At 34.8% G+C, this 23,010-nt stretch overlaps 1 protein-coding gene across 5 annotated transcripts in view; it reads left to right on the top strand.

Annotated features, from left to right (window-relative positions):
- The window catches only part of TBC1D5 (TBC1 domain family member 5), a 365,348-nt gene that overhangs the window by 270,574 nt on the left and 71,764 nt on the right, over positions 1-23,010 (top strand). For all 5 annotated transcript variants that reach the window (XM_014051938.2, XM_014051928.2, XM_087712828.1 and 2 more), the window contains 2 exons: positions 11,510-11,652; positions 21,784-21,890. In XM_014051938.2, the coding sequence (XP_013907413.1) occupies positions 11,510-11,652; positions 21,784-21,890 (250 nt within the window). The remainder of the gene's footprint in view (positions 1-11,509; positions 11,653-21,783; positions 21,891-23,010) is intronic.

Here is a 23,010-nt window from a genome sequence, read left to right as displayed (position 1 = left end):
TCTAGTCTAGCATCTTTCTGTTCTTGGCAAGAATGCCACTCTTAACTTATACTTGAAAGAAATACAAATTATCTTAGTTATAATTTAAAAAAAAAATTGTACAGATTTAATTCAACATTATTTGTGTGTGTGTGTTCGTAGATTTTTTCGTAGATTTTCATGTGTGTAGGTAGGCTGGTCTTGTTGTATTTGGGTCTTTTCCCATGTAAGATTGAGATTGTCTTGGCAACGTTTCAGTGAGGTCTCACTTGCCATCTTCAGGTTGGGTTTTGGGCTTAAAGTGTGATCGGAGCTGCCGTCTTTCTATAAATCTTGGTGGGGGGATGTGGAGTGCTGGCTTTGTTTCAGTAAGTGGAATGATGGGTTGTGTGGTTGTATCATGGTTGCTAAGATTGGTGCTGATTGGTGCTGGCTGTGTTGTAAGGACACACCATCTACCGTGAAAAAAATACACACCAACCGCTACTTAAACGCACAATCCCATCACCACCCTGTACAGATCAATTCTGTAGCCAAGACCCTCATCTCCAGAACCAAACACCTAGCTGACAAAGACCGGCAGAGCATTGGATCAAAGGGAATGTTCCTGAAACTATTTGGGAGTTGTATCAAGAGGCAAGCAGGCTTATGTCTACTCAGCGTAAAGAACAAAGGAGGAACTACAGGAGATGATTGCAAGCAGTTGTTGCTCATTGGGATCCTCGCCTGAGTATAAAGAAACTGCTGTGCCACGCCCTGGTTGCAGAAGTCAGCGTTCCGTTCCTTTTCTAGTGATTGTCTTGTTCGCATGCACACATCGAGAGAAGCCAACTTGGATAAGTGGTTTTGAGATACGTTTGTTGTTATAGGACTTTTGCCAGAGCTATTTATCTGTGTTTATTTTGGGCTCGCAGCCAGCAAGAGCGGGGACTGATAAAAAACATTCCTTTGAACGTTCTGTTTAGCTTTCGTTTCTGAACAGACAAGGTGGGGGTCAGAACAGGAAGCTATCAAAATAGAGAAACACCCCCACAACATGAATAAACGTGATGATACCTCCCGCCTACCAGACATCTGGAAACCAGCCCTAGTCAACAAACGAGCTCTACCCACCACCCAGGCCGTTACAACACGAAACAGCAATAGACACACAGCCAGCACCAATCAGCACCAATCTTACCAATCATGATACAACCACACAACCAATCATTCCACTTACTGAAACAACGCCAGCACGCCACACACCTCCACCAAGATTTATAGAAAGACGGCAGTTCCGATCACGCTTTAAGTCGAAAACACCAGCCTGAAAATGGTGAGTGAGACTTCACCAAAATGTTGCCAAGACAATCTCAATCTTACACGGGAAAAGATCCGAGTACAAAAAGACCAGCATGGCAGGAGGTATCATCACGTTTATTCATGTTGTGGGGGTGTTTCTCTACGAAAACAAATACACACACACACAAACACACACATTTTTTTTATTCTGTCGAGTGCTTATGTAACAATTCTGAAAATGAAAAAAAAAAATGATGTTCCAAAAAAGGGGATCTGATCCACTCTCTTAATCATGACATGAGTTAAGAGCAAAACAATGTTTTAAAATAAAACATTGATGGTAAAGCTAAGGCAAAATTATAAAATCATGAACATCAGTAGGTCAATTAAATAAGGCATTCTGTCTCTCACCATACAATCACTGGAATTTGGTTTTCAAATAATATAGTGAGACAAGCAGTGGAGGACAATCTAGTTACTAAGAGGAAGCTATTTCACAGTGCTATTACTCAAAAAAAGTGCTTATTAGTCTCCTCCAAGTATTCCTCACAGAAAGTAAATGAGTTGCACATGTGGGTGGGCCAACTTTGTTTTCCGCACAAATCTAGAAAGATTTTCTATTGGAAAAAATAAGCTTTCTTGAGGATTATGTTATTTGCTAACAATAAATTGCAAATACTATGTGTGTGCGTGTGCGTGTGCGCAAATATTTCCCTGTAAATGGCCACAAAATAGGCATAATGTGATCATAGTAACTAGAACAAGTCAAAATGTAATCTGCTCAAGTGGCCTTCAAATGCAGCTCTATGTAGAATGCTTTGCAGAATCTATCTCTATAGGACTAAGGATGAGTTATTGTAGGCACAACCTTCTGCTCCAGAAAGAGCCATAACTCTTAGTCCAAACTGGGCAAAAGCTATCCTAGCCACAATCCTTAATTCTTCAGAGACTGTGCTGGCCATAGTCTCCATCTCTCCATCTGGTAATAGCTGCAAGCTATGGAGGGGACCCCAACTCACAAATTTATTATTTCAAGGGAAGTGCCAAGTCTCTCTGGAACTGGCAGGATACTATAATGAATAGGCTGTAATTCAGCTTTGTTTTATACCATTCAAACGCCATCAGCTTCCAGACACTGTGATAGGATTTTACAGCACTTGCAACCAGCCCATCGTTGGCCAAACAGAGTTAGATATAATCAACATATTAATGGTAGTGCACTCTAAATAACCAGATGTTTTTCTATACAGGTAGTCCTCAACTTATAACCAGAATTGAGCCCAAAAGTTCTGTTCCTGAATCATGTTAAATGAGTTTTCCCCATTTTATGACCTTTGCCACAGTTAATAGGTTAATCACTTCCAATTCTTAATAACACAGTTGTAAAGTAAATCAGGCTTCCCCATTAACTTTGCTTGTGGGAAGGTAACAAAAGCTGATCACATGACCCTGGGAAAGTACAACATCATAAATATGAATTAATTGCTAAGCATTCTTAAATCTGAAATACAACAGGTATAACCCATAAGAAATCTTATATTAAAAGGTCATTTATGTATATATGCATACATAGCCTATACTGCAAGATTAATTTTGGTTACAGCTACTGTGAAAAGCACAAAGTTGTAAAAATGTTGTAACACTGTCCTTCCAGCATCTTTTTAAAAAAACTTTAAAAAATAAATGGTATGATAATTTCAGGTGAGAGACCTATAACATCAGCAATTTGGTTTCCATTAACTTTCTTATTCAATCAGGAGTTTGTACAAGTCATTTTAACTCCATGCTACAGTTCATATTGGCTACATTTGTTTATTCCACTAGAATATCTACCCTCTTTTAAAATGTATTTATTTAAAAGCCAATGGGGGCATTTTAATATGTATCTGGGTCATTTGGCACCACATTTTTCAATACTCATGATGCTTCTAAACATACTGGAAAATAATTATGATATGCAGCAATTGAAAGTATCTAAGATCAGAACAAATGACAGAATTTTGACTAAGATAATTAATGACCTTGGATCACTTTAATGACCAGTGGATATTGAATACAAAAGGTATACTTAAAGAAAGCTCAGAAATCTAGGCAGAATTCTACCATACCAAATGCAAAAATATTTATCGCCATACATCTTTACTATTCCATATAAGATCTCCAAATACAGCCCAGATACTACGCTACTGATATACCATTGTAAGTGTATTTTAGTACTACTTTTTAAAAATGCCATAGTCATGTCAGGTTAAAAATTTTCAGTGCTAAAAATATAAATATCATAGAGATTTAAAGGATTACGATTAACAGTTTTAAGTGCTGCATTCTTCTTCATGGGATTTCTATCTTGTCTATCTCTCTTTGGAAAGTAGTTCTAATAACTGATTCTGATTTAACCCTTTGGCTATGTTTGGGAAAGGTTAGCACATTTCAGCTAGAGTGCTAGATCAAGATGTTACATTGGCATTAGGGAAAACTACTGTAATTTGTCCACCTTCAGCTCACTGTCTATGGAGATTCTCAGTCATCCAGGTCAGAGTTATCCAAAAGGTGCTTTTTCAAAAGTCATCTGAACTTTGTTTTTCCTTGAAGACATTTTCCTTCTCATCCAAGAAGCTTCTTCATTTCTGATTGGTCAGAACTTTCTTCAAAAGGAAAAACAAAGTCCAGTTGCCTTTTAAAAAATATATTTGGGACTTTGACTCTTTGGATCAGTCACTTTCTTTTTAGTACAATCTCTTTCATCGGATTGTTGCAGTCTGGAACAACAATAGAAGGCAATATCATTATGATAGCAAAAGTCTTAAAATAAAAAGTGGGGTCTGAATTTAACAAATTACCATGAGCTGCATATTGTCATAGCAATAGCAGTTAGATTTATATACCGCTTCATAGGGCTTTCAGTCCTCTCTAAGCGGTTTACAGAGTCAGCATATTGCCCTCACAGTCTGGGTCCTCATTTCACCCACCTTGGAAGGATGGAAGGCTGAGTCAACCTTGAGCCGGTGAGATTTGAACCTCTGAACTACAGATAGCAGTCAGCTAAAGTGGCCTGCAGTACTGCATCCTAACCACTGCGCCACCTCGGCTCAATTTTACTATCACTACTGTAGTATACAGTCTGAATCCATGACTACAAGCAAACTCAGAGATTATCAACGTATTATAATTTTTGGGATGAAATGTGTATATTACAGGACTCCTCAGAATATGGATAATAAAAGAGAACTGTTGCAATAAAGACATTTCAGCCCAATGGAGAGGGAAGCATAAGAAAGAAAGTCAGTGTAACGCTACCCAAATTATGGTAGGTGTAAGTTGATATTGAAAATTACTTTAGCTGGCCTTCACAATGGTATTGTATTATTTTATTATCAGTACCAATATTTGCCAAAATCCAAATGGTTCTTGTTCCTAAATTTGCCAGCCTCACATATACTTGTCTACATAAGAATCTATCCTTCAGTAATCAGGAACTCTGGAAGACAGTGGAGAGATACCACTTTAGAACATGGATGTCAAACTCACGGTGCAAGAAATTAGGAAGCAAGGTGGATCAAATGAATACAATACTCTCTGCAAGAATACCGCATATTCTGGGAGGCAGATCCAACCACCAATCAGCTGCTCATGCTAAATCAGACTGTGTTGAAGCTGACCAGGCTGTTTGTTGCTTGCTTCAAGGAGGCAAATTTTTGGGGAGACAGATTTTTCCCCTTGTTTTCGTCCCCAAAAGCTAGGTGCATCTTATAGTGCAGAGCATCTTATAGTCCAAAAAGTATGGTACTTGAAAATAGAGCTTGCTGTGACTTACGGCACCATAAGAGGATATGTGTGGTGTAAATGTAAAATAATAATATGAAAATATTGCTTCTGATTTCCAAATTTTATCTAACCAGTATAAGAGTGTTTTCCTTGCTACAAAAAGTTAAATATAGCTTATCTAAAATGTCTACAGTAAACCACTCACATTCCTATGTTTCTAACAAAAAAATAGTCCCTTTATAAGTCATATTTTCCTGCTTATTTAAAAAACTTACTTGCCTGATCCTTTTTGGTTTTTGTCCCAGTGGGGGGCACTGGCGGCATTCTCTTGAGTTATCTAGTGTTCATGTAGGTCAGTTGTGAGTCCAACCAATTCTCTGTCTGTCTGTCTGTCTCTGTCTGTCTCCCTCCCTCCCCCTCCCTCCTTCTCTCTCTCTCCCTCCTCCCTCTCTCTCTCTCTCTCTCTCTCCCTGCTCTCTGTGCCCCACCTCTCTCCCCTTCTCCCTCCCTCCCCTTCACTCTGTTCACAACACATATTGTGAGAGGGAGGGAGATAAATGTAATGAACTACAATTTTAAAAGTATTACATCTTCCAAATTGTGCTGGACCCAAACTGACAGGGAACCTAGACTCCCTGGGCTTGTGTTGTATGCATTTCACATGTAACTGTAATTGTACAAAATTATGATAGAACATTCATCATGTCTAAATAATGGAAGGTGCATATTGTTTGAATTACTAACACTCAAAACATTCAGTACAAGTCACTTGACATTAATTTCCTTGGTCAAATCTTTTTTGAAATAAGTCTGTTTTGACAAGCAATTTACCAAGTATCTTTGTAGAGAGAGCTAGGCTTGATGGGTTGTTGCATTAGCTACTTGACATTTGTCCCCAGTCAGACCGGATGCCACATGAAAAATTTACTCTGGCAAAGGGCTCCCAGGAATAAACAGTTCTCTAGTGTGGCTCACAGGGGAATCGACAAGGTGAGCAGAACTTCAACTTGTCACGGATGCACTGTTCTGACGAACATAAGTAGATGCTAATGGCTAAATCGTGACAGAATAAAGTCCCACAACCATATGGCTAATTGCCACAACAATATCTTCAGTGTTATTAATCAAGTTTTCATAGTGTGCCATGATAATTGGAATAATTAGAAGCTGCATAGGTATTGCTTTTTTCTCTCTGCCTCTCTTACACACACATGCAGACTCTGCAGACAAGCATCTAGAAGAACCACTATTTCTATGCTGCATTATTTAGTGCACATTTTTCAACAAATATGGTAGTTAATTAATGAATTCACTGTTTTTTCATCTGAATCTTTTATTACCAAGAGGGTTTCTCTAGGAATATGTGGATAATTAAATTAGTCCATTGTCTTCTACCCATAGTGGCTAAATTCCCACCATGCAACTTGGCTAGCTGTAGGCAGTTTATTTTAGAAAACGTATGTCTGTTATTTTATAAGTCATATGTAAAATAGAATATGACTGCTATCCCACTTACGTTTACCCTGAAGTAATCTTAATTGGAATCTATGAGACTTGACTCTGAAGTACTTCGTTACCCAATCATTCTTTAACAGGCTGCAAATATAAGAACTACATGCCAAACGTCTGTTGAAAAATTAAAAAATCATACATTAAAGTGTAGTGAACTTATATGCAGCTTTGTTTTAATTGCATTTAAAAAGCTTGCATGAAGCATATTTTAACACTGTCAAGTGCAACATAGCAGTTTAGTACTGTAAGAGCTCAAGAATGCTAAAAAATATATGCTACATCTGAATTAAAGATATTAGTAAAGTATCTATTTAGCATGTTTTGCTTAGGTGAGTGCTTAAATCATCATTGTCATTCATTTTGTATACTTGGTCTTTTTACAATTGAATAGGCAATGAGAAGCCACCCAGGATTTCCTAGGTACATGTATAAATAGCTATTGAACTGGTCAATGTAACTGAAAGATTAATGATAATGACTTTCTTCATGAATATATGAAGGCATTATTAGCCAAACTAATGGATAGAAATGGACTGCTGTCTATGGTCTTTGAAGGGCAGCTTAATTTAGTTTCAGAAGTTAATTTAGGCATAACATGAAATACTGTGGTGAAAATAAAACATTTTGCTTCTACTTTCTAAAAAGTTAGCTTTTCCTCGATCAAGAATTTCCAGAACAATATCCTTCATATGTTCTGTAGGCTGTATCAGAGGTGGGTTGCTCCCAGTTCGGCCCAGTTCGGGCAAATTGGTAGTGGTGGCAGCTTGAGGTTCCACCTACCCATCCAGACACTTCTACTCATGCGCAGAAGTGTTGTGTGCGAGCAAACTAGTAGTAAAAATAATGGAAACCCGCCACTGGGCTGTTTGACAAAGTGGCCTAAGCTCCTAGAATTGAAAACAGGTTTTGATTGAAGCTTAAAGCAGTCACCCCAATCTGGTGTTCTCCAGCTGGTCTGGAAGAACAACTTCCAAAATTCCTAACTAGGGTAGGAGGGCAGCTGGTACTTTTAATTCCAACCTATTGGGAGACCATAAAGCCAGGAAAGTGTGCATCATTAAAATATGTTCTAAAATTTGAGTTAATATTTTAATCAAATATTTACCTCTTCTTTTGTATCTATTCATGCCTAAGCCTTGCAGAAAGCTTTGGTAACCTAGTATGTGCTTTCTTTAATCTATTAATTTTTAATAGAAGGAAAAGAAACTTCATTTTACTCATAGAACTTTTTGTAGTTGTTTTTGGCACTAAACAGCTCACTAACAGTTTATCCTATCACATTACTACATGAGTGAATAGCAATCACTTACATGGGAGAAAATAAAGAAATGAATTCCTGCAAACAATTTTCTTGCTATTTTATCAAACTGTCTCTACTAGTTGGGGTTCCTTTTGTTTTTAATCACGTTTGAGTCCTTTTTCAGGCATTCGGTTTAATGCATATAGGGTTTCCCTCTGAGTAGAGAATGATCTGTGCATACTATTTCTATCCTTTTCTTTCATTGGCAATGTGTTCAATTGGGAGTGTGAAGAAGACTTGTAGTCTAAACATCAGTAGCCCACATACAAAATTCATGTTGGTATATATTAGATCTGGGACAGCATTTCTGCCATTGTCATGTTATATTGTCTATTAAAATTATAAATACATGTGAATAACTATGTGAATTCATGCATTCTTCCAGCAACACATCTTTCAGCATTCATGAATAAAAATGATGAAACCAAGATAGATTCCATAATATTAATAGTAGGTGATAAAACAGGATATAATTCTTGCACTGTTTTGTTGTATTTACCCTACTTCTTGTAACATAACATTAATAATAACTATTATTTTTAAAAGTCTTTTAACAGAAGCTAATGAAATAAAACTAAAGGAAGCTCTACCAACTTCAGGGAAAAGCAATAATTATCAAGATGCCACTTTGAATATGAGAGCCTTTTCCAGTTTAGATAAAGCAATCTGAGGCATATTTTATAGAGAATGAAAGTTATGAGAAGAAAATGCAATAGAGGAATGTGCTATTATGCTTTTATATGATATTTTTACAAAAACAATAATATTAATCCAATTCTGGCAAATTTTCCAAGATGTGTGAATTTTTTTTTGTATATTGTCAGATGAGGATAAACAAGTTGCCTATAGCATGTAAAAAATTATGTAATAGCTTGCAACCTTAGAGAAATATGAGAACTACACAGTCCCTGAGTTCATGTTAATAGAAGGTATCCTAAGATTTTTAATAGGAATGTATAATTAGTAAGAAATACTACTGACTTTATAAACAGTTAATATAGTTTACTTCTGAATTCTTTCATTGTCTCTGTGAAGTAAGAAATTATACAATTATACAAGAATATTTGAACACAATTTTTTTAAAGGGTGTGATATTAGTCTTGTTGGAAAACAAGTTTGGGACTTGTAGCAGTCATTGACATGGCTTGAATTTCAACATTTTAATCTGCATTATAAGGAAGTATTCCTTGGGTTTTGCAAGTATCAGAAAGCTTCATTTTTGCTACTTCTAAAATATACAGAAAATAGGGCACTATATCAGTATATGAATTGTACAAGGCAAATTCTTAATATTTCAAACATGGGAATGGGCTAATGGATTATTATACAATATCTAAAGACAAGTCCATATTTGACTTGCAACAATGGATCATTGATATGTGCCCTTTGTAAATTTTAGTTCTCTTTCAATAGAAATTGTCTCATATTCTTAAACTATTTTATACAGCATTGTGTACTATTTTTCATTTTGTTTCTCTTCTAAAAATTTTAACATCATGTTGTGATGGTATTCAAATCATGATTTGATAATATTCTTGTTAAGCACTTTTGTATTTTATTTATTTATGTCATACCATTGATCCAGTTATCTATGATAGCTGTATTAATTACATTTATTTTCAGTAATCCTTAATAAAAACAATTTCTTTTGAAAGTTTTAAATTTAATATTTTTAAAGTTATTCTAGAACATTAATATTTCTTTTTAAGGTCATTATTAAAATACCATTTGTGAGTAGTAATTTGGGATTGTTTTGCGATTAAGATTTAATTATACAGAAATCATCTGTAAAACACAGGACTATGTTTTTTAGAAAGGAAATAGTAATAAATATTACTGGGAGTTTTTTTTTAAAGTCCTTCAGAATTTTAGACTGATTTACAATTCTATGTTGGTGTGGTAAATACAAATTATTGTGTTACGAAATGTGATAAAAGGGTGCGCCGTCTTGAGTAGCAGTCTGCAGGTGTAGCAGATGTGAAGCTAGAATTAACAGGACAGAACTATAATTAAACTATACAACCATTCAAAAGAAAGGGACTCCTCTTGTCCAATGGTATCATTAAGTGAAACTTAGATTATATCTACATATTGGAAAGAACAGTAAAAGTGTGTTGATAAGTATAAAAACATTCCGACTCAGACATAATTCTTTAGCGGTTCTATTTTTTTATATAAGAAGAGAAAGCATGGTGTAATCTAGCCAGTTATAAATGTTAGGGAGCCTTGGTTTATGGATACTATTACAATGTTGCTGAAAAGGTACCAATAGCAGTTAGAATACAATAACTTTCAATTGTGTGAATTGCACATACCCATCAACTCTGCAAGGCCAATATGATTTCAAAAGCAGAGAAATCCTTTAACTCTGCTTAACATTTCTCAAGAGACAATTTAAAAACAAAAGAAAAAAGCACCAAACAGACTGACTTGAGTATCCACAGTTAATGCCACATCGTAAAATGATACAGAAGAAAGTGGAATTTCTGGTTTTTTTAAAAATTGAATCCTACTATGTCACAATATGTTTCCCTCTCCCATTTCACAGACACAAATGTTCTTTTTAGTATATTAATTTTATCTGTTTCTATGCAAATTTCTCACAATCTGTGAATCATAAGTTTGGTGAAAAGAAAAATTTCATTCACACAGCCCAAGTTACATTTGTAACACCCAAAAGAAATAATTTCTGTATGTAGTCACCAAGGCAAAATCTTCCACACATTTTGTACTTGTGCAGTACAAATAGCAGTAAATTGTGTAAAGATTCTGTGCTTTATCTTCCTTTTCAAGTTTTAGGAGTCCTGATTTGTAGCACTTGAGATATATATTATGTTTGTTTGTTTAAATTACATGAAGAATTTTATTATATTTCTGAATTTTAATTGCATCAGCTATAAGCATAAAATACAGCTGAAAGTTACTTCTGCATTGCATTTGCAATGGTTATAACTTGATAATATAAATGTCTATTTAGGATTGGCATTTGACATAGGATTAAAGCATTGGTTCAGTTACTTAGGATCGTTTAAAAGAAAGGCACACTTCTTAAACAATTTGATCAATTCCATAACAACTTTTTATAATTGAGCTTATCAGGAATATAAGATTGGTAGGCATACAAACTTCCAGTTTAATAGCCTTTCAAAATAGTGCTTTTATACACCTTAATACACTTCATTAATGCAGAATTTGACATTTTCTAAACCACATATTGGCTTACATACCAGGGGGGAAGGGGAATCTATTCTTAGAATTACTTTCATACAGAAAGTTCAAAAATGAATCATTAACGTGTTTTCAACTACAATCGTGAATCCAGTTAAGTATCATCAAGATATCTAATAAATTAAGAGGGGTCCTTGGTGCTCTCTGACCTTGCTTGTTTCCTTGTAGATGTTTCATTACCAAAACTAGGTAACATCATCAGTGCTAGTACAGAGCTGTCAGCAAATAGCACTCCGTACTAACACGATGTTACCTAGTTTGGGTAATGAAACATCTACAAGAAAACAAGCAAGCTCAGAGAGCACTAAGGACGCATCATGTCAACCCTGAGCTACAAATATTCTCCTTTATTAATAAATTAGTATGTATTGGATTTCTGTATAAATTATTATTTCTCATTTGTGATGTGCACTTTTTTATGTGTTCCTTGGAATTTCTTTCTAGGAGATGGATAAGGCTTCTATTTGGAAGAGAATTTCTCCTTCAGGACCTTCTTGTTGTGTGGGATGCATTATTTGCTGACAGCATCACTCTTGATTTAGTTGACTACATTTTCTTAGCTATGTTGCTATATATTAGAGATGCCTGTAAGTATTCTTATCATATCTAAGTAGTACATATAACTTGTTCTTACACAATGTGCATTACTTTTCTACTTGAAATATAGTTTTTTTTTAAACTGGAAATAGATGGTATCTAATTGTTAGCATATGAAAGCAATTACATTAATAGTAAAAATCATGTTAACGCTCATATTCCTTCTATGCTTGTTTTCATATACAGAATTCTAAATAGAATTGCATTATGTAGTGTTCAAAGTAAGTATAGATCGCCACCTTCTGCCAGATACTACAAACTGAGTAAAAATCTATTTCATTATTGACATATTTTGCAATTCCTTTCTGTCCTTTTTTCTATTAACTATTTAATATGCCATTTATGTATTTAATTAATTCAGAATGTTTATCATAATTTCAGAATTTATAGAGGAAACTCTTTTTTAATTAAATGCACAATCTATTACATGACATTTGGCATTAAAAAATCTTTCTTAGGCAAATATAGGAATCTTGAGCAATTTAGAAGTAAATAAAAGACATTTGTAATACAATTCAAATTTATCTCAGTTGTTTGATGAACTTGCTTAAAGTACAAGATAAATAAAATAAAAAAATAATATTAATTGGACCATCCAGTTTAGGAACCTACTACCATTATAAATGTAAAAATATATAACATCTTGATAAATTCTAAAAAATCAGTGTTCTTTAGTTGATCTGAAGAAATTACCCAAGTCTCCAAAAACCTATATACCCTTTTAGAACCAAATCTTGAAAATATTTATGTTACTTTTTTAAAAATAATATTCTATTGCATCACATTGTTTAATTCTCAACACTCAGAAAATATGATTCTCAACACTCCAAATATATATTTTGATTTTATCTAAAAATTAGTTCAGCTAATACATGTATTCCCAGTCCCAGTTAAATGTTCTCTTTGGTCAGCTTGTTTTCTAGATCATGTTGAATTAATGCTCATACATTTTTGTAGGTTCCACCACAAAAGCGCGTAGGACAAAAGCGCGCTCGACAAAAGCGCGCTGTGACGTCATCACAGCGCGACGAAAAAGATCGAAAAAATGTAAAAATAAAGCTAAAACCTTCCCCTAACCCCCCCAAACCTAACCCTAAACCTAACCCTAACCCTAACTCTTAACCTAACCCTAAACCTAACCCTAAACCTAACCGTTAAAGTAACGAAAAACGTAACGCTAACCCTTATCCTAACCCTAACGCTAACGCTCTAAAGCTAACCCTAACCCTTACCCTTACCCTAACCCTAACCCTAACCCTAACCCTTACCTTTATGTGAATCGGCTTGCTTTAATTTAATTTTTATTAATTTTTATTTGAATTTTTCGATCTTTTTCGTCGCGCTGTGATGACGTCAAAGGCGCGATTTTGTCGATCGCGCTTTTGTCGTCCGCGCTTTTGACGGGTCACGATTTTTGTATACTATAAAAATGTATTTCTTTTATTTTAAAAAAACACAGCTCAATTCTAAGTTTTTCTGCACAACAGCAGTGAAGCAGAGAATATTGAGTTTAAACCTCTGAACTAACATAATGGGAAGCCTGCAAAATGAATATTTTTTACCCCATCTCTTACAATGCTAAACACTTTGGAAAGTCTTATGACAAAGTAGTTGTAGTTTGTGACAGACTTTGAAGGCTTTATACGCCTTTCCCAGCTTTATATTAACAATAGGAATAGACTAGAAATAAGTTGAAAGCCAGGAGATGAGATTATAAAATAGAGCATTAATTAACAGAAGTAATTAATAGAAGGATTTGGAAGTATAGTACTTCTAATTTAATATTAGTAATTGGACCATCCAGTTTAGGGATCTACTTAACTTATTTCTACTTAATAGAAGTAACTTGTATTATGTCTGAACTTTTATTTATCAATCTTTGAATATTCTAATTCAGGTAATTTAAGAAATTGCTAATTCTTAAAGGTCTGATTCTCAATGATCCATTGTTATCCCAAAGATGCTTTTCTCAAAAAGCACTTTCTTGTTTGTTTGCTTTTTATTTTTTAAAAAATGCTTCTCATTTAAGCAGAACTGAAGAAAGTTCTTGGATGAGAAGTGAAATTTTTAAAAAAATCCAAGGAAATCCAGTTGCCTTTTGAAAAAGCATCTTTGGGATAATCATCATGACCTGAAAGACTGACAATCTCTATTGACATTTATTTTTTAAGTAGATTGGAAAGTACCATTTTCAAGAATAATAATGTACAAAATGAATACAGGTAGTCCTCACAACAGTTCATTTAGTGACTGTTCAAAGTTACAGCAACACAGAAAAAGGGTCTTATGACTTTTTCCATAGTTATAACCTTTGTAGCATCCCCATGATCATGTGATCAAAATTCAGATGTTTGGCAACTGACTCATATTTATGATGGTTGAGTCCTGGGATAATGTGATCCTCTTTTGCAAACTTCTGACAAGCAAAGAGAAGAAATTCTCTTAACCATGTTACTAACTAAACAACTGCAGTTGTGCTGTTGTAACTTTGAACAGTCACTAAATGAACTATTGTAAATCGAGGTTTTACTTGTCGTCCTGGCCCAAAGTTTATTTGTTCGTTTGTATGTTTCCTTACAAATAATTCAAAGAGGCAAGCATAACAAACTCCCCTTCACCTCTTATTTTTCCTACAACAACCCTGTGAGGTGAGTTGGGCTGAGAGAGTGTGACTGGCCCAAGATCACCCAGCTGCCCTTCATGATAAAGCAAAGACTAGAACTAAAAGTTTCACACTTTTTTAGCCTGGTAGTTTAATCATTAAATCAAACAGGAAAGGACAAGGTAAACATAAAACCAAGTTTTTAGAATCTTCTTGAAGACTAACAGAGTTGGGGGTCAACCAAATTTCAGAGAAGGCATTATTCCAAATAGCTGACACCTCAGCAGAAAAGACATCTCTGTTATGAGCCTCTCGTTCCTTTTAATTAATGAATGGAGAATTTGCGCCCCTCCACATTTTCCTAAATCAAAATTCTTTATAATTTTCCATGCTAGCTGGGACTTCTGGAAAGTAGAGATATTTAACAATATCTCATAGATTCAGGATTATAATACCTAAATTGACGCAAGAAAACAATATGCAGTTAAGCGTCACATACTACAGTATATTCTGTAATAGTATTTTCCAGATCTTCTGACATAGGAGATTAGAGTTGAAAAGGCATAGGAAAGTGTGGATGACATCTAGGCTAATTTGTAAACAAGCATAAGTGAAATTCCTGTTTGTTGCTGATTATAATATGCACTTCAACTCCATTCTTAATATGAATATTTTTAATGTTAAAATTGCATTGCAAATGATGTTTTTATGAAATGCCCCTACATATTTTCAGGAATGCAAATAGATTAGATAAAAAGTAAAGAAAGTTTTACCAGATGATTCTACTTATAGCTTACATATATTAAAAAAAACATGTTTCCATTAGGGTTTAATCATATAAATGAATTATGGGACCACCCAAATGTGACCAATTGAATGTACAACTAGATATTTATATGTCCATGCCAAACATTATATGATCTCTGATTATTTATTTACATGGTCTATGAAATATATTTCCAAAAATTCAATATTTTGAACAAATATGTAGGTAATGTAAGAACTAGCATACATTAACTGGTATCACTTCATTCATATTGAGTGACTATAATGCTCTCTATATTGAGAAGAAACTTCTGTCCAAGTTATTCCTAAAATTGCATAATATTTCTTGTGATTTATTGTGCATAGAAAATGCTTTTTGTTTTGTCAAAAAAATATGAGGAGACAACAGTTGCCCAACATGGAATACTTATACAAGACTTCTTAAAGACTTGCAGTGTGGGGGCATTCACAACTTCTGGAGGCAAGCTGTTCCACTGATTAATTGTTCTAACTGTCAGGAAATGTCTCCTCAGTTCTAAGTTGCTTCTCTCCTTGATTAGTTTCCACCCATTGCTTCTTGTTCTGCCCTCAGGTGCTTTGGAGAATAATTTGACTCCCTCTTCTTTGTGGCAACCCCTGAGATATTGGAACACTGCTATCATGCCTCCCCTAGTCCTTCTTTTCATTCAACTAGACGTACCTAATTCCTGCAAGCTCTTCTCTGCACTCTTTCTAGAGTGTCCACATATTTTTACATTGTGGCGACCAAAACTGAATGCAGCATTCCAAGTGTGGCCTTATCAAGGCATTATAAAGTGGTATTAACACTTTATGTGATCTGGATTCTATCCCTCTATTTATGCAGCCTAGAACTGTGTTGGCTTTTTTGTCAGCTGCAGCACACTGCTGGCTCATATTTAAATGGTTGTCCACCAGGATTCCAAGATCCCTCTCGCAGTTTACTACTATTGAGCAAGGTACCACCTATACTGTACCTGTGCATTTTGTTTTTCTTGCCTAAATGTAGAACCTTACTTTTTTCATACCATTGAATTTCATTTTGTTAGATAGTGCTCTATGTTCAAGTTTGTCAAGATCCTTCTGTATCTTAGGCCTATATTCTGGAGTGTTGGCTACTCCTGCCATCTTGGTATCATCTGCAAATTTGATGAGTTCCCCATTTATACCCTCATCCAAATCATTGATGAAGATGTTGAAGAGTACTGGGCCTAAAACACAGCCTTGGGTACCCCACTGCTTACTTCCCTCCATGTAGATGCAGTTCCATTGAGAACTACACGTTGAGTGCTACATACATTTCTGTCTTTAACCTGAAGCCTACTTTTACTTTTTGAAGTCTACTTTATTTAAAATATAGTGCCATCCCAAGTGCCAAAACTGCTAGATTTATCTAATTTTACTTATTTTAAGGCCTGTTAGTCCCAGAGATCTGTTGATCAAATCTCATTCCAGTGGTGAAATCTAAAATATTTTCCTAATGGTTCTGTGGGTATGGCTTAGTGGGGTTCATGTGACTGGGTGGGTGTGACTATGTAGTTATGTGACTTGGGGGGGGGGGTTGTCAAAAGACAGAAACTCACTTTAACAATGTCCTGCTGGAAAAGAGGGTTGGACTAGATGACCTTCAGGCCCCTTCCAGCCCTGGATTGCTGTGCTCTTTCAAGGTATCCTCTGAAACTGCATCTAATGCCAGATTTATGGTCCTTCCTCCCTCTCCTTTTTCCCTCCCTCCTTTTCTTTCTTTCTTTCTCCCTTCCCTCCTTTTTTTTCTCCAATCCCTCTTTCCTTTCTTTCTTTCTTTCTTTCTTTCTTTCTCCCTTCCCTCCTTTTTTTCTCCAATCCCTCTTTTCTTTCTTTCTTTCTTTCTTTCTTTCTTTCTTTATTTCTTTATTTCTTTCTTTCTTTCTTTCTTTCTTAGCATCTCCCTACCCCCTGTTTTTGGCCTAGCAGGCCTCTGGGAAGCCTTCTGGGAGCAAAAATGGATCCAAATGCTAAAAAAAAAGTTTAAAAAAAGTTCCTACCATTGAGGAGCTGATCATCGGAACTTTTTTAACTTTGTTAAGCAATATTTAACTACCGGTTCAGGCAAACCAGCACGAACCAGTAGCATTTCACTCCTGTCTCATTCCAATAATAAACCATTTTGTCCTTCAATTTAAACATCAGATGTTGTTATTTGTCAGAAATCAATTTGGAATAAAATGTTGACCTTAATTTATTATTGATTGCCAGCACTAATTTTGGTAATAATATTGTGAGCATTTTGAAAAGATGAGAGTCAGCTCAGATTGGAAATGTTCCTTGTTAAAATAAGTTCAAATAAAACGTTTTTGAGAGATTTCCTGTATCTTTTAAAAATAAATGGAATTACTCTGTTAACTCATCAATTAATTTTTATTTCAGTCTTGCATAATATAAGGCATATATCAATGTTTATTATGCCTTTTTTTCTGCCTTGAAGGCTGGGATAGTAGTTCTTGTCCCAGGCTTCAGACTAGGGTGGGTGAAGCCTTTTTATTTCATGAATCATCTTAAGAGTCAACTAATATAATATAATAAAAAAATTAAAAATTATTAAAATTATTAAATCCTTGATTATGATTTGAATTGTTAAATTTCTACCTGCCTTAGATTGTGAATGTAACTAGATAACGCATTCATAATAATAACCATATAGGTCCTTGCGAAGGATTCTGTAGCTGGACAAAGATACCAAATCTAGACTAATTTGGTGACTGTACAACCCACCCATAATAATGCAAAGTGTTATGTATAAAGTTGTGCATATTTTTATCTTGCATTTGTAATGAAAAAATTACAGAAAACAAAGAAGACAGACTACAGGTTAGTATTCTCTAAGGAGCAAAATTTCTGGCTGCCATTAGCTACTCCATGGAAACCCTCTTTGCATGTTTAATATATTAGTATTTTTTGATGCTGAGGAATGCTTAACATCTGGCAGACTCCTATTTGTTTTTTTTTTCAAGCACTGATGAAAGAACAGTTTCTTCTCTGCTTACTTCACTGTATAGACAGTATCTTGTGGTTCATTCTTTTATGAAAAATTGATTTGTATTTGCAGTTTTTTTCCATTTTTGAAATACTGTATAAAGTAGACATTTCATCTCTCTCTCTCCCCTTCTCTCTCTCTCTCTCTCTCTCTCTCACACACACACACACACAAACACACACACACACACACACACACACACACACCGAAAAACCAAAACATTATTTAACCAAACCAAACCAACATGAATTTAATGTCTAAAATAAATAAATAAAAGGCTGGGTTGTTTTTTTTAATTGCAACTGTGTGCATTGCTTTTCAAACTATCCCTGGATTATATCAATTGCTGTTTTTTTAATGAATTTTTTAATGATTACTAACTTTGGGAAAAGCTGGAAGCATTTTCATGGTGGCGCAGTGGTTAAAAGCAGCACTGCAGGCTACTGCTAGATCAGCAAGTCAGCGGTTCAAATCTCACCGGCTCAGGGTTGACTCAGCCTTCCATCCTTCCGAGGTGGGTAAAATGAGGACCCAGATTGTTGGGGGCAATATGCTGACTCTCTGTAAACCGCTTAGAGAGGCCTGAAAGGCCTATGAAGCGGTATATAAGTCTACTGCTATTGCTTGCTAAGATTTTTTTGCAGCTGGCCTTTACCTATGCCACCAACACCAGTTTAATTAATAGTTCTGTGGAATATGATACACATTTACTGTTTATATCCTATATTGCTGCTTCAAACATGGTGGGAACAAGTACTATCTTAAATGATGCCATTACTGCTGTTGTCAAAGATCTGAGCAGGAAAACCTGGTTTAAAGCATGTAGTTTAAGCATGTCTGCTGGGGAAAAAGGCTCAGCAGACTCCAGATTAGTAAGAGCATTCAAGAAATTACTAATAACTTGACCTATTTCAGTTCACAGAAAAGCAACTATTCATTTTCACCGCTTTGGCATTGCATTCCACATATGACAAGACAATTTATATAATCTCCATCCCTCTGTCCCAGGATGGCAATCAACATATTGTTGCAACAGAAACTAAGTAACCACTATTCAGGCAAAGAATTATTAAGAAACAGGATCAGAGGTATTAATCCTCGCTATTAGGCTTCAGGATTTAAAAAGTAGTACCACATAAAGATACTTATATAATTTTATCTGTGGAAAATAATGAGAAATTGATGCTGACATTGTGTAGCATTATAAACCTTTAAAAGCCACTAATTACTATCTTTTTAAAATTTGCTTGAACAAGAACATTTTTGCAATTGTCTGCTAACAAATTTAATAATGAATCATATCTTATAATTTAAAATATCTTTATAAATTTAATAAAAATTACATAAGCATCTTGATTTTTTATCATATTGAGAATTTAAGGTGCAGTAAATAATAAAGTTGACCATTCATGTAACTTTTCCATAAGCTATATTTTGCTTTCTTTGTTACAGAATTTTAATATGAGATACAAAAATTTATTTAAACATGCTGATTTGAGGATAAATCCTATTAAATATAGATGAAATTACTTATGGCTAAATATAGTTATCTACATTATTCCCAAATTCATTGGCTTATATAGAAGTGTAATATTTTGTCATTTTTTTCATGTGTTTAAATTTTTACTATTATATTTATTAGGTAATTATATTTATTTATGCTCATTTTGAATGAATTAGTACATGCCAGTACTAATACTGCAAATTTAAGCACATTTACTAAATGACTAAAATGTAAATGAACACAATGGGTTTTATTAATTTTTCTTTATGAGATGTATCTCTTCATTAAACCTTAATGGACCTCAAGGTTGCTTTTTAGTGATACGGACGTTAATTAACTCTAATATTTCTCCAATAGCCATATTTGAATAAATATAGTTTTTTAGTTCCTCACCATTGTTCATAGTTATTTATGTACAAGAGTTTCTTGATTGCTCTTTTATAGCACCTGTAACTAATTTACTGTCAATATTCTGATCATTATTGAATCCATTCCATTCACCAAAATTATCTTTAAAAATCATATCATACCGTCATTTTTCCAAGAGACAATCAACAGAAGAAATATAAAATCTGGTTTCAGTTACGATGTTAAAAAAGAGTGTTTGAAGAAAATAAATCAAACATCACTTCAGAAAACCCATTAAGAATATGCTAACTACTTTCAACATTGTTTATAAAACAATGTTGAAGGATTTCTTATCATAACTGCCTTTATAGTGTGCTACATTTCATTTGATTGGTTCTATATAATGCACAGTCCATTTATTATATTCAGCAGAAAGATATCTTGACTGAGCCCTTTGTATTCTATTCATTATAGTAACTTCAAGTAGAAAGAAAGAAGAAAGCAGGTATCTATACATGAACAAGAAAAACAAAAGAAAAAAGAAAGTGAACAGATAAAGAATGAGTAGGATAAGTGAAAGCTTTATAAATGAAAGCAGATGTATAAAATTACAAGCTGTCAGATCAGCAGCAGAAATGAAGATGATAAAGTGCCTCCAACTATCAATTATAAATATTCATTTTGCCTTGTCCTGCAACTTTTCCTCATAAACCTCTTCAGATAATGATGGAAAGGCACCAAATGATGACTCACATGGAAGAAGAGGGGGACAGAATCATTCTCCTAAATGTCCAATTCTGTTAAACAGCCAATATATTTGTATGATTTTCATTTAGTTGAAGTGATTTTTTTTCCATGTTCTCCCAAAAAAATTCTCTAAGATTTATAATTAGAAAAGAATAGTGAAATGAATAGTGTTTAGATAACTTATATTTAAAAAAATAATTGAAGTTATTCTAAAATATGTTTATAAAATATTACTACCTATAGATGTTTCGTAGTGCAAATAATTTTAGAGTAATAATCATAAGCTGCTTAGACAGATATAGTGTCAAGATTTAGACTGTCCAATAGAATTAAAGCAGTTTACATAGTATACCTAAAGATAAGTATTTAATTTTACTTGTAATTTTGTTTGATTTTCCTATCATGCCAGATAGTCAAATGGCAACTTGGCTTGCTTCCTAGAATTAAAAATCTAACAATTTAATTTTAAGAAAGATGTGGATGATGTTGTGTTTGTTATGAACAGAAAGAAATCAGGTTTGTTCTCAATTGTTTGGGAAGTAAATATATTGAAAGTAATGCTCTAGTATTTGATGGTATTATTACTAAGTTAGTTCCAGTTTAGAATGAATGGAAATGAAAAGTATAGTTTTAAAATCTCACCACCAGTATCCCAAAATGATAAAGTATAATCCATTATCAGTTCTCTTCCATCTGATTACTTAGTATTTTTAATTACCGGGATGATGAAATATAATCTGTTTCTCCTTTATTTGATGGACCAAATATTTATAAATAATGTGAAGCATTATTTATCTGTCTCTAGAACTATTCTGCTGGAATGGGGTTTGCCTTCATCCTGTACCTACATGCCAGAGATTCTAGGTTCAACTGTCTCTTTACTGTCTGGGAAGGAGCTCCTTCCTGTTACGCTTTGGAATGCATTCCACCAGACACCTTTTCCTTTCTCTACCTATCAGTTTTATCCTACTCCTGGCTCTTCTCTCTTCTCTTCTTTTCTGAATTTTCCTTTCTTTTCACTTCTGCCTCATAAGGAAATGCCAATTAACTCTTGGCTCTTTTTATATTCAAGTAACTACCAGGCATTTAATTATAGTGTTTTCCTTTCTTTTCTTTTCTTTTAGTAATATCAAGTAATTATCAGACTTGCTTGGGCCTTCTGATGCATTATCCACCTATTGGAGATGTTCATTCATTAATCTTGAAAGCCCTTTTTCTCAGAGATCCAAAGGTAAGTTATGCTAAATTTTGTCAATTGCCAAATTTTAAAATCACTAATGGAACCCCCAAATAGTATTAAACAAGTGAAATTGGGAATAAGAAAGTGGAGAGATGTGTTGAGCTTAAAACAAAGCAGCCCAATTCAGAAAGATAATCAAAAGACCTTATATGTCAAAGTTTGGGTGATAATTCAGGATATATCAGAACAGACTGCATTAGATGGGCCACTTGGTACAAATCTGGTGCTTGTATAAACTATTTCACTTTTCATTCATACAAATCATGATTGGTTAGAAACCTAAATGATTGTTTTCAGATTCATATGTGACTGAAATTACTGAGAAATGCATTTCACTATACCCATGAGGCGAACCTATGGCACTCATGCCACAGGTGGCATGCAGAGCCATTTGTTAGGGCACACCAGACGTTACCCTGTCAGCTCCAGCGCTCATGCACGGGTTGGCCAGCTGACTTCGCCCTTCTTTTTTGGCCATTTTGGTCTACCGGAGACTTCCCTGAGGACTCCAGAGAGCAAAAAACCACCCAACATGCAAACCTGGAAGTCCGGGTTCCCTTTTTTTGCCCTCTGGAGCCTTCAAGGAAGCCTCCTTAAGGCTATATGCGCAACCCAGAAGTTCAGGAACAGTGACTTCTGGTTTGTCTGTAGGGCTGTTTTTCGCTCTCCGGAGGCTTCAGGGAAGCCTCCTGAAGGCTCTGGAGGGAGAAAAACGGCCCTACGGACAAACTGAAAGTCACCGTTCCCAAACTCCTAGAAAGATTCTGGAGCCTGGGTTGGGTGAAAAAAGTGCGCCAAATGGGTGGGGTAGCGCACACATGCACGCTGGGGTCACACACATAGCATGGGTGTGACATGCCTGTACACAACCCCTCTGCATTCCCCCGCTTATGGCACGCGATTCAAAAAAGATTAGCCGTCTCTGCACTAGACTCTCCTCTGTATAACAGAATGTGAATCAAACGCATATTTTAAAAATTATATCTATGTATTTGACAAATACTGATAGTTGTTAACTTACAACAGTTTATCATTCAAAGTTATAATATCACTGATCCTAAATGACCATTTTTCACACTTCTGACCATTGCAGCATCCCCATGGTCATGTG

The sequence above is a fragment of the Thamnophis sirtalis genome, unplaced genomic scaffold (genome assembly GCF_051295495.1).
Source record: "Thamnophis sirtalis isolate CommonGarterSnake01/CBP01778 unplaced genomic scaffold, rThaSir2_p1.2 scaffold_4, whole genome shotgun sequence".
Classification (NCBI taxonomy): domain Eukaryota; kingdom Metazoa; phylum Chordata; class Lepidosauria; order Squamata; family Natricidae; genus Thamnophis; species Thamnophis sirtalis.
Note: the sequence above shows the minus strand (reverse complement) of the source record. Positions and strands in the feature narration are given on the sequence as shown.